The sequence below is a fragment of the Lacerta agilis genome, chromosome 2 (genome assembly GCF_009819535.1).
Source record: "Lacerta agilis isolate rLacAgi1 chromosome 2, rLacAgi1.pri, whole genome shotgun sequence".
Classification (NCBI taxonomy): Eukaryota; Metazoa; Chordata; class Lepidosauria; order Squamata; family Lacertidae; genus Lacerta; species Lacerta agilis.
The window spans coordinates 109,703,610-109,715,715 of NC_046313.1; the positions used below are offsets into that span (position 1 = coordinate 109,703,610).

Genomic DNA, 12,106 nt, shown 5'->3' on the forward strand with positions numbered 1-12,106 from the left:
GGGCCAATTTGGCTGGGAAGACCCCTCAGCCTCTGTGGCCCTTAGGACTAGAACCAGAGATGGATTAACAATTAAGCAAAATAAGCACATGCTTAGGGCATCAAGGGTAGGGGGGGGCACCACAGTTATTATCAATTGCTGGATTTTTAACACAAAATAAAATAAAAAATTCCTTCCAGTAGCACCTTAGAGACCAACTAAGTTTGGCCAAACTGCGGGAGGCAGTGAAGGATAGGCGTGCCTGGCGTGCTCTGGTCCATGGGGTCACGAAGAGTCGGACACGACTGAACGACTGAACAACAACAAGTTTGTTCTTGGTATGAGCTTTCGTGTGCATGCACACTTGTTCAGATACTTCTTCAGATTTTTAATGTTAATGGTCACAAATGGTTCAGCTGAATGTTCTTTTTCTCAGCTGAAATATATTAAAAATCCCGGCAGAACAACCATGCAACAAGGCATGCTGGGTGTCTTATCTCTGCTAATTACAGAAGCAGATGTGTTATGTAAGACTAGTTTTGAGGATCTGATCAAAGACTGCAATGAGAAAAAGTAGAACTTTTTTCAAATATAAAGTGGAAGTATTCAAAAATAAACATCGTTTCCCATCTTACTGTAGGTTTCATTTCATTTAGAAAACGGGAAAATTATTTTACGGCTTATTCGTGCTCGTATTTTGAATTAGATATGTATGGGGCCACCAAAATCTTTTAAGTGCTTAGGGCCTCTAAAGGTCTTAATCCGGCCCCCAGCTGGAACTCATGAACATCCAATGAAGCTGACTGTTGAAATATTAAGGACAAAAAAGAAAGAAAGCACTTCTTCACACACCGCATAGTAAAACCACGGCACCCACTCCCCTAGGAGGCAGCAACGGCCACTGACTGGGATCAGGCCCAAACAGAGGTGGGGTCATATGTGCCACTTGGCCTGGGCCTCCGATTCCAAAGGGGGCCTCGGTCAGCATATTCACAGTTGCTCACCATTATTTAAATGTAAATCCTTAAAATAATCCTTTTCCCTATGTATTTTTTAAAAAGCACTATTGTACAGTGGTACCTCGCTAGACAAATGCCTCGCCAGACGAAAAACTCGCTAGACGAAAGGCATTCACTAGCAAAAGGCTGACTCGCAAGACGAATTTTCCTATGGGCTTGCCTCACAAGACGAAAAATTTTCGCGATTTTTTTCTTTCTTTCGCCAAACCGCTCTTCCCCCGTTGGTGCTTCGCAAGACGAAATTTTCGCTAGACGACAGCACTCGCAGAACGAATTAATTTCGTCTTGTGAGGCACCACTGTATATGAAAATGTGAAAATTAATTATATACTTACTTATTTATAAGACTTCGGAGATCCCCAGGGTAAAAAAAAGGGGGGGGGCACATTATCTACCTGGCCCATCCCTCTGCCTGGCTCTGCAAGGGCCTGACTGGGATGGCATTAAAGGAGCATTAGACCAATTCATGGGGGAGATGGCAATCAATGGCTAGTAGCCATGATGGCTATGCTCTGCTGCTGCAGTTGGCGGCAGCAGTGATTCTGAATCCCAGTTGCTGGAAGCCACAGGAGGGGAGAATTCTCAAGTCCTGTTGGCTGGCTTCCTACAGGCATGCGGTGGCCACAGTGAGAACAGGATGCTGGACTAAAGTGGGCTATCGGCCTGATCCTGCGGGGATTCTTATAAGATAAGAGAAGAGAAGATTCCTTTATTGTCATTGTACAAGTACAAGTACAAGTAATGTTGTACAAGTGCAACGAAATTGGGTGCCATCTTCTTATGTACTCTTCAGAACACACACTTTTAACTAGATGTGATAAGTTGTTGTTGTTCAGTCGTTCTGTCGTGTCCGACTCTTCGTGACCCCATGGACCAGAGCACGCCAGGCACGCCTATCCTTCACTGCCTCTTGCAGTTTGGCCAAACTCATGTTAGTAGCTTCGAGAACACTGTCCAACCATCTCATCCTCTGTCGTCCCCTTCTCCTTGTGCCCTCCATCTTTCCCAACATCAGGGTCTTTTCCAGGGAGTCTTGCCTTCTCATGAGGTGGCCAAAGTACTGGAGCCTCAACTTCAGGATCTGTCCTTCTAGTGAGCACTCAGGGCCGATTTCCTTGAGAATGGATAGGTTTGATCTTCTTGCAGTCCATGGGACTCTCATCAGAGTCTCCTCCAGCACCATAATTCAAGAGTCTCCTCCAGCACCATAATTCACCATAATTCAATGTGATAAGGGCAGGGTTCAAACTGCTGGTGCCACGTGTCTAGGTTGTTCCTTGGCCCTGCCTGTGGCTGATCCTCCAGCCGTGCCTCTTACCCCCGGCTCCATCCTTCTCCTCTGCAACAGGACCGGCCTTGAGAAAGAGACGTCAGCGCCACAAGGCTCTTGCCTCATTTTTCAGACAGGCTCGCATGCTGCACACGCCAGCACATTCCCCCCCCCCTTTGCGTAAACACCGAACGTAAGTGTCGGCCGCTGTCAGCTCATTAGTAAGTGGCCTGACTTGTACCATTAATCTCTCCACACATTTCTGCGTTTTGCGTGCGCGCTGCTCCTTTGACGAGCACGGGCTGTTGCTCTGAGCCAGTTCTCGTATTTTTTTTAAGCCAAGGAAATGGAGCTGGATCTAAACTCGGATCTCCTCACTCTGCTGACTGAGCACACTTACAGTGAGGCTGGCCGGCCTAGAGGGGCAGGGAGTGAAAGAGGTCCCAGCAGGAAAATCTCTTCACTTTCTGGGCTGTGGGAAGCCTTGGAGAATTTTTGGGAAAGGCTCATAAGGCAATGAATGGTAGAGCAGATGCTTGCATGTAGAAGGTGGTTATTTGGGGGACAATTGCCTCAACCCCTTTACGTTCAGGAGAGGCCCTCTAAGAGAACCTGTCATTTTCAGTTTCACCCAGTTTCTCATTCTTCCAAAGTTCGGTTCTCCACAATTGCATATTGGGTTGAGATTTGTTTTTGTTTTTTAAAAATATTCTCCATTATAATCCATGAGCATTTTAGTGTGATTTTATCCTTATAGACACATTTTTGCGTGCAGTTTCACCCAAGATACACATTTTTACAAAGCCATTTCCACTAATACAACACATTTTTGCATATTATTTTCACCAATATATGCATTTTGCATGCTATTTTGACCAATATAGCACCCTAGTATATGCATTTTTGAACACACTGCTTGGCTGGAGAAGCTTGGCTGAGGGATGAGACTTGGAGTCCAATGACATCTGCAAAGCCCCAAGTTCGCTATCCCTAGCTTAATGGATCATCCATGTTCAGAGGCACTATGCCTCTGAATATCAGTCACTGGGGAGAAAGAGTAAGATTGCCCCACATCCCTGGGGCATCTGGTTTGCCACTGTGGGAAACAGGATGGTGCTTTAGTCTGATCCAACAGAGCACTTCTTTTGTTCTAAGAAGAAGTGGTGAAATGGGAAGGACAAAAGAAGAAGAGAGGCTATGGAGTAGAGGAAAAGGATACAAATATGAGAGTGACAGGAAGAAAGACCTATAGGTGGTTCTAGAAGGGAAGATGCAATGACAGAGCAGCAATTCAGACCCTTGACATGGACTGGTTGGACCCAAAGGAATAGTGGGAGAAACCAGCTGGGGAACCCTCAAGAGAAGAAAGCTCAGAGCCCGGAGAGTGGTGGTGGGACCAATGAGTGGTCAGAGGGAGAAAATAGAAAATTCTTTCTAGTAGCACCTTAGAGATCAACTGAGTTTGTTTTTGGTATGAGCTTTCGTGTGCATGCACACTTCTTCAGATACACTGAAACAGAAGTCATCAGATCCTTAAATATAGTGAGGGAGTGGTATTACTCAGAAGGGTGGTGGGAATGGGTGATCAGCTGATAGGTGTGGAAAACCTGTTGACGACCTGTTGATGAGGGAGAAAAGGGAGCAGACTGGGAGGAGGAGGTATCAGAAGCTGAAGAGGAAACAGGGCTTAGTGAGCAGGGAGAGTCTGTGCCAGAGAGAAGTTCAGAATCAGAATCAGACCCAGAAGCAGGAGAGCAGGGAGGCTAAGAGGAAGAGATGAGTCAGGCTGGGGAAGAATCCAGGGGGTCTTCCCCTCCTGCTGCGGCAAGCTCCCTTCCCCCCTGGTCTCCCAGGACCAGGTGAGACATGAAGCAGGAGGAGCAAAGGCAGACACACCAGTGGAGTCTCAGATTGCTTGGGAAGGATCTGGGCAAGGAGAAAATTTAGGCAGCTGTGGGAAGGCAGGGACCTTCAGACTCTGCAAGTACATCACAGGGTGCAAGACCTACTGAAAAAGAATTTAAGAGTGCTCATTAGGCACCCCTAAACAGATCCCGTTTCTTTTAATAAAGAGTTCACTTTCTCTGTGTGGTTTATTGCTGGCTCACTTCTAACAACCATGTTACCTGTGACAGCATCTATAGAGATGGGCCCGTGCCACTTCCTGCCAGAGATGCCATAGAGGTTGAACTTGTATCTGTGGGAAGTGGTCAGGTCCTTGATGACGACTGTGCGGGAATCAGCATCGACGGGTACTGCCTGGAGCTTTCCGTCAGCGTCCTTGTACTGGATGAGGAAGGAGTCGAATTTCCCAGCAGAGATGGTCCACGAGAGGCGGACAGAGTCCTGAGTGACCTCGGAAATGGAAAGATCGCCCAGTGTGGGCTGGACCTCTGTTTTCACAATTGGGGCTAGAACAAATAAGAAGAGCAGCAAAAATGAATGTGAATCATCTTGTTCTGTTATGTAATGTGGATGCTAGCCCCTAATTTATTTATCTCACAACATTTATGTAATGTTTGATTGTACAGTCATCCCTTGGATCCCAAACGCCTTGGTACTTGGACGTTTTGGCTCCCGAATGCCGCAAACCTGGAAAGTGAGTGTTCCGTTTTGCGAACTTTCTTTGGAACCCAGATGTCCAACAGGACTTCCATGGCTTCCGATTGGCTGCAGGAGCTTCCTGCAGCCAATCAGAAGCTGTGCTTTGGTTTCCGAATGTTTTGGAAGTTGAACGGACTTCCGGAACAGATTCCGTTCGACTTCCAAGGTACGACTGTAATAAAACCACCACTATGTGGTTTACAAAAAAATAAATAAACTCAAACATTAAGATTATATAAGATTGTATAAAATGCATTTAAAAACATTAAAAAGTGAATTATAATAAACAGTAAGCAAAATGATTAAAACACATGCCAGCATTCCATATGCTGGATAGGTATGCCTAAACAAAATATTTACATGTTTCAGCCAGGTGCTGAAAAGAGTGCAGCGAAGGTGCCTGCCTGATGTCTAAAGGCAGGGAGTTCCAAAGTTTAGGTGCTGCCACAGTAAAAACCAATTTATTACAAGTATGGAATAAGTATCATGTTCTGCAGCTATGGAGTAAGGCAATGGCACAAGTAGATTCAACCCCAATATAGCCCTGTTTGTTCAAACAGGATAGCAGAAGTGGAGTAAAGTATGGGAAATTATAAAAAAAACTGCAGGTAAGATGTGCAATATAAGAACAACTTTTCAGATCTGCTCATCATCCATAACTGGTACAGAGGTGAGAACTGCAGGATACAAAATATACACAGTCAAGATAAATCTATACTATATTTATATAGCTATACTGTAGACATGCATAGGCACTGGGAATGCAGGAGTGAAAGAGTCTCAAAGGAGGATAAAATCAAATGAATAAAACTGGGGGTGGGGTGGGGAGAAAGAGGGGGGTGTTATATCCTCCCCAGGAATTCTGACCTGTTGCTGCTTCAGTGGAAATGGGTCCAAGACGCTTCCGTCCGGAGATGCCAAATAGGTTGAACTTATATTTACGGGAGGGCACCAAGCCGGAGACTATGACATCGCGGGAGTCTCTGTCCACAGGCAGTGCCTGAGCTTTGCCCTCCGCATCTCGGTACTGAATGATGAAAGAGTCAAAATCCCCGGACCGGACACTCCAAGACAGACGGACAGTTGTGCTGGTGATGTCAGAGGCTGAGAGCTCCCCCAGAGTGGGCTTGGGAGGGGCTGGCTGTTCTGAAACGGCTAAGGATAGGAAAGAGAGAGGCAGAAGCTTGAACCAACGAGGCTTTGATAAAAAGCCTTTATTTCACCTCCACGTTATATTTTATCTAAAAAGGAACAGCCATGTTAATCTGCAGTGGCAAAAATTCCAGGCACCCATGCCTGGTTCATTGGGAAAACTCCAGAAGAAACAGTAGCATAAATACATTTCTCGGGTCACAATCCACACCATATCCATATATTAAAAATGCATCTAAGGTCTCCCCACCCCCACCCCCCACCCCAAAAAAATCCTGGGTTAAATTGTGTCATTAACCAGCAGAACCACTACTCATTTTCCTTTAAAATCTATGCAGGAACATTGCAGAGTTAATTAATATCCTGCAGAGTTAATTAATACATCAGGCACCAGGGGGAGTAGTGCCTTTGTTGTGCAGAAGTGTATACTGTATAAGGTAATGAAGCAGTGATCCTGGGGCTTAGAATACAACAGGTATAGTAGGGCTGCCATACATCCAGAATTTTTCAGACATAGCCTAACTTTTGTGTCCAACATTTCAAAGATAAAAACGATATATTTGTGAAAACAGGCACACTTGTTCTCGTATGAGAATATGAGAAATGGGGGGAAGGGGAAAGGAAAATCAAATATGTCATTTTTATATGTGAAATGTAAGAGGATTTTTTTTTTAAACATAAAAAATGACTGTTTGGCCAGGAAGTGAGGAGTGGGCAGCTGAATTTCTGGAGGTCGGGAAACAAGAGAGCTTTGCGAATGGCAGAAATAAAAATTTAAAACATGGACTGAGAAAGTAACAGCAATGGTATAGGGTTAAATTAAGGGGGTCCTTTTCTGTGAGTGCATGCTGAGGAAAGGCATGGTGCCTGTTGGGAAGTGGAAGAGCAGGAGTTAATTTCGTTAGGGTGGAAGTCAACTAGCCAAGAGGGTCATGTGGGGAGGTGTTGCTTAGCAACCAAGCACAGTGGCATGATCCTCCCTGAGGTAGTGGCATGCTCTTACTGCTGTGTATTTCTGAGGGAGTTTTCTTCTGTATGTTTGGTTGAATGTCTGTGCTGTGTGCAAGGCTAGAACTACATAAGAAAGACAAAACTTTGCTGTTCTTTTCTCATCAAATGGAACAGGCACTTTTTAAATTCTTTTTTTCTTAGTAAAGCCTTATGAAGAATTTCTGTCTGGGCTCCGACTGCGTTATTTAAGTAACTTTGCCAACAATGCCATAGTAGATGGGTCTACTGTTACTATGTGTTTCCCAGTGGCAAGCTGAAATCCAAAACAGAAAAGCATCAGCAAAGCCCACAGCTCTCAAGATGTGCTACTCAGGAGAGGGGAGAGCGATTTGTGTGTGAGAGAGACCTAGAATGAAAAGAGAAATGGTTACTAGGTGGCTACTGAGCCACCAGGGCTGACCTGTGGTGGCCTCTGTAGAGATGGGCCCGAGACGTTTGCGGCCAGAGACGCCGTAGAGGTTGAACCTGTATTTGTGGGAGGGGACCAGATCATGAAGCCGCAGCGAGCGCAGGCCACCATCCACAGGCAAAGCGTGGGGATTGCCATCCGCATCCCGGTACTGGATGATAAAAGAGTCGAAATTCCCAGTCTCCACAGTCCAGGAGAGGAGGACTGATTCTGGGGTGATGTCTCGGGCTGACAATTCTCCGAACTTCAGCTGAGTCAGGGCCCCAGGCTGGGTACCTGGAACAGAGACATGAGATACGAGATGCCGGATTAAAAATATTTTAACAGTGAAGCCGCAGAGAGCAGCTACTGGGAAATTTTGCCATTTAACACAGATATAAAGAACAAAGAAACAGCTAAAAGGAACTGAAAAGAAAGGTTACAGTATTATAAAGCACAGCAGCCTTCAATCTTTTCAGACCTGGAACACACTTTGAACACACACATGCACTTCGGGACCATTTCTTTCTTTATTTATTTTTGCTACATGGCAGTAATGCTGCTATTGCAACCCATTTTGCATTAGGCTTCAGCCTGAAAGTGGGCCCTCACCAACCCGCTGAAGCCCAATGACAAAGCACATCTGTTTGTCAATGTTTCCCCCCCCCCCAAAAAAAAACCCCAAAGCCACACGTTTCAACTGATTTCAGCTTGGTAATAGCGTAATGGTAATTATAAGAGCTGTTTTTTTGTTTAAAAGAAGGCTATTGGGTGCCTGTGCGTAGTTTGGTTGAAAGTTGAAGAAGGCCAGAGGTCTTGTGGGTTTAAAGCCCTCTGCAATTCTCCTTGTAATCTGAGCAGCGGCAGTTATTGTTCAAACAAGGAGATATTCCCACATTGGTAGTTGGCCTCCAATACTCACTGCCGTGAATTGGGACATACTGGGAAGTGATGGAACAGGCCCAAATGTGGTAATACGAACAGGGAAAGCAGTTCAGGGATACATATTTCTTTACAGAGAAGCGTGACACCTTGGAGGGTTAACATCCCCTCATGCGCTATCAGGGCCTATCAGGAGGACAACACTCTGAGGAGTTGGGTCTTTCTCAGAGTGACCCCCCCCCCTCACCCAGCCCTAGAGGCTGAGGCGCTTGATCAAGGAGGGAGGGAAAACAAGAGATTGGAGGAGCAAGCTGTGGCAAGCCCCCCAAAAGTCAAGCAAGATGGGCAGGAGAAAGGAGCAGGAATACTTTCTCCCAGCAATGCTAAGAAACCAGGGAAAAGAGCCTGCAGAGCTGGGAAGAGCCTGGAGCCAGTCAAGGGCACCTGCAGGAACGCTTCCAGTGGCAGGAGGGTGGGGAAAGTTAGAAGAAGAAGAAGAAGAAGAAGAAGAAGAAGAAGAAGAAGAAGAAGAGGAGGAGGAGGAGTAGTAGTTTGGATTTGATATCCCGCTTTTCACTACCCAAAGGAGTCTCAAAGCGGCTAACATTCTCCTTTCCCTTCCTCCCCCACAACACACACTCTGTGAGGTGAATGGGGCTGAGAGACTTCAGAGAAGTGTGACTAGCCCAAGGTCACCCAGCAGCTGCATGTGGAGGAGCGGGGACGCGAACCCGGTTCCCCAGATTACGAGACTACCGCTCTTAACCACTACACCACACTGGCTCTCTTAACCACTCACCACACTGGTTAGGAGGGGAGCAGGCTTGCTTCTCACACAAAAAATGAGAAAACTAGGATTTTGCCTCATGTCTCAAATGCTTGTCGAACTCTCTTTCTTTAATGAAATGTGGGAATCTGGGGATTATGGTTTATCGGGGTCTAAGAGCACAGTGAGGACCCGAGGAGCCTGCATGTGGGAGATCCTTTGTAGCACTGACTGAGGCCTAATTCCCTCTGAGGTCATGGATGCTATACAGACTACCAGTGCTTTTTTCTGGGGGGGACGCGGGGGGATGCATACCCCTAAACATTTTGTGAATCTAAGTTTGTCCTCATTGAAGGACAGTATTTCAATATGTGTAGAAAAATGAGAGTACCCCTAAACATTTTTTTTTAAAGAAAAAAAGCACTGCCGGTGACTCCATTTACATGAGGGTTACTTTCTGGAGACAGCACATAAAGCCAAAATTGCATATAGTCAAAGCGCATGGGTGGGTGGGATTGCCAAAGTCCTCCCCCCCCCGACGCATGCCGCCTTATTATTATTATTATTTTGCCAAGCGTGTAAAGCTGAAAGTGTACAAGTAAATGCGTGCACATTGCGAGTTACTCAGTGCCGTGGGGGCAAGGCAGGGCTCATGTGACTGAAAATAAATTATCTCTACACCGCAAGCCGGCACGTGCCAGGGACAAGGGTTTGGGCCTAGTTGATGTACAGTGGTGCCCCGCTAGACGAATGCCTCGCTAGACGAAAAACTCGCAAGACGAACAGCATTCGTCTAGTGGAAGCTGCCCCGCAAGATGAAAAAGTCAATGGGGCTGCTTCGCAAGACGAATTTTTTTTTTTAGCGCGAAGACCTCCGCGCTCCATTGCCGCTTTGCTAGACGAAAAATTCGCTCTACGAAAAAACTCGTACAACGAATTATTTTCGTCTAGCGGGGCACCACTGTATTAGTTTTCTACATGGAGGAATCGTTTCATGAGGGAGCTTTCCATTCTGCAAGTCTCCCACTCATACACCCCATTGCAGACTCAAGTGGGGCAGCTGGAGCAAAGCCAAGGCCTTTGTTCTAAATGGGTGTTTGTTGCTGTGCCCCCTGGGAGAACGTCCCTAGCCAGTTCCTGACAGGCTGGCGCTTGGAGTGCACCCCGTGGCAAATGCCACCGAAAAGAACAGCCTGTATTTCCTCTTCCCTCTTCACTTTAAACAGCTCTCTGAGTGAACGGGGTCTGAAAAAGAGACTGAGCGAGCGCAGTTAGGACTGCCAGGCCGTGGAGCAAGGAGAACCCGGTTCAGGTCCCTGCTCAGCAGGCTGATCCTTTATATTTCAGCCTAGCCCACCTTGCAGAACTGTTGGAAGGATAATGCAGGGGAGGAAGAACCGTGCACACCGTCTAGAGCTGCTTGGAAGAAGGCTGGGATATAAATACAGTTAACAGTACAGTACAGGGATTTAAAAGGAAAAAAATAGTTTGTTAAGCTGAAGTCACAATTCATGTGAGAGGCAGGTTTCTTTCTTTCTTTTTTGAATTACGTTTCTCACAATGCAGCCACCGCCATTCTGCTAAGGAAAGAAAGTTTGTGTGTGTGTGTGTGTGGGAACCATAGCTTCCAAACCAAGGACCCCTGCCCCCCCCCCCCAGTGAAGGTGTCATCTGACCTGTGACAGCATCTGTGGAAATGGGACCGAGACGCTTGTGTCCGTAAATGCCATAAAGGTTGAACTTATATCGGTGAGAAGGAGCCAGGTTGGGGACGGTGACGTTACGGGAATCACCGTTTAGGGGCAGCACCTGGGGCTTGCCCTCTCTGTCTTTGTACTGGACAAGGAAAGAGTCGAAGTTGCCTGCAGGGACGCTCCAAGAGAGGCTGACTGAGTCGCTGGTGGTCTTGGACACAGAGAGATCTCCGAGCCTGGGCTGAGTTTCCTCACTTGTTGCTGGTTCTGGGGCTAGAGGGGGAAAGAAGGGTGCAGAGTGGAAAATGAAGAGGTTCTTGTCACAAGCTGAAAGCCTAAAGTGCGCTATATATATATATATATATATATATATATATAGTCAAGCTATCTCAACCAGGAGAAACACAATGGAGAATGTCAACCTGTTGGAGAAGAAGCTGGTGAGATGGATTTGAACCATAATTTTTTTTTGGGGGGGGGTAGGGTGCTTGGTGCCCCTTTTAATAACTCTCTGCATGGGACCAAACACTGTGTTTTTCCATGTATAAGACTATGTTTCCCCCTATTTTTTCAAGTTTAAAATTGGGGGTTGTGCTATACACGGATAGTGCATATGGGGGATAGTGCATATGGAGTCCCGAAAAATAGGGGTCATGTTATACACGGAAAAATATGGTAATTTTAAAGGTATGCTTGGGTTTGGGTCCCGTCCAGACACCCCTTTTTATTGCACATTCATGATTTGCTCTCTTGATGTGGATGTGAGCAATCAGAGCTTTCTACATTTCTTCTGCCTGCAAAAGTTTTTTGGGGTTTCAAAGTGACTCATTTCTAATCAGTGCATATCCTGCTAAATATTCTAGCTTTTAAATGTTCTGGTTTATTTTTCAAAATCTCCTTGAGAGTTTCAACAATAGACCATGTCAACACTCCACCTGCTGCAAAATGCTGCACCTAGACTGTCGATGGGCACATAACTTTGGTACTCAAGAGCTTCCACTGGCTGCACATCTGCTATCAAGCCAGGTTCGCTGTTCTTACATTTGCAATTCCCTTAACATCTTTGTTCCAGGATACCTCAGGGACTACTTAATCCCCTATATTCCTGCCCAATAACCGAGGCCTTTGGGTGAGTCACCGTTAGTGGTCCGCCGCAGCTCGGATGCAAGGCTCATATCCATCAGGAGCTGTGCATTCTGTATTATGGGCTCAAAAACAGTGGAACCCCCTTCCACTTGATGTCAAGCAAGCCCTCTTGAACTTCCAGTGCCTGCTGAAGGTTTTTTTAAATGGACTTCTCATTTTGTAGTTTTAACTCATTCTTATTGCACCAAGTTTCTT

At 46.1% G+C, this 12,106-nt stretch overlaps 2 protein-coding genes across 13 annotated transcripts in view; both read right to left on the reverse strand.

The window, feature by feature from the left end:
* Positions 1–12,106, reverse strand: part of LOC117042654 (oocyte zinc finger protein XlCOF6-like) — a 663,370-nt gene that overhangs the window by 79,179 nt on the left and 572,085 nt on the right. The window lies entirely within an intron of this gene.
* Positions 1–12,106, reverse strand: part of TNXB (tenascin XB) — a 113,333-nt gene that overhangs the window by 14,413 nt on the left and 86,814 nt on the right. For 11 of the 12 annotated variants that reach the window (XM_033142158.1, XM_033142156.1, XM_033142155.1 and 8 more), the window contains 4 exons: positions 10,748–11,038; positions 7,436–7,720; positions 5,740–6,027; positions 4,395–4,679 (listed from right to left, as the gene is read on the reverse strand). In XM_033142158.1, the coding sequence (XP_032998049.1) occupies positions 4,395–4,679; positions 5,740–6,027; positions 7,436–7,720; positions 10,748–11,038 (1,149 nt within the window). The remainder of the gene's footprint in view (positions 1–4,394; positions 4,680–5,739; positions 6,028–7,435; positions 7,721–10,747; positions 11,039–12,106) is intronic. The other variant, XM_033142161.1, reaches the window with a different exon arrangement.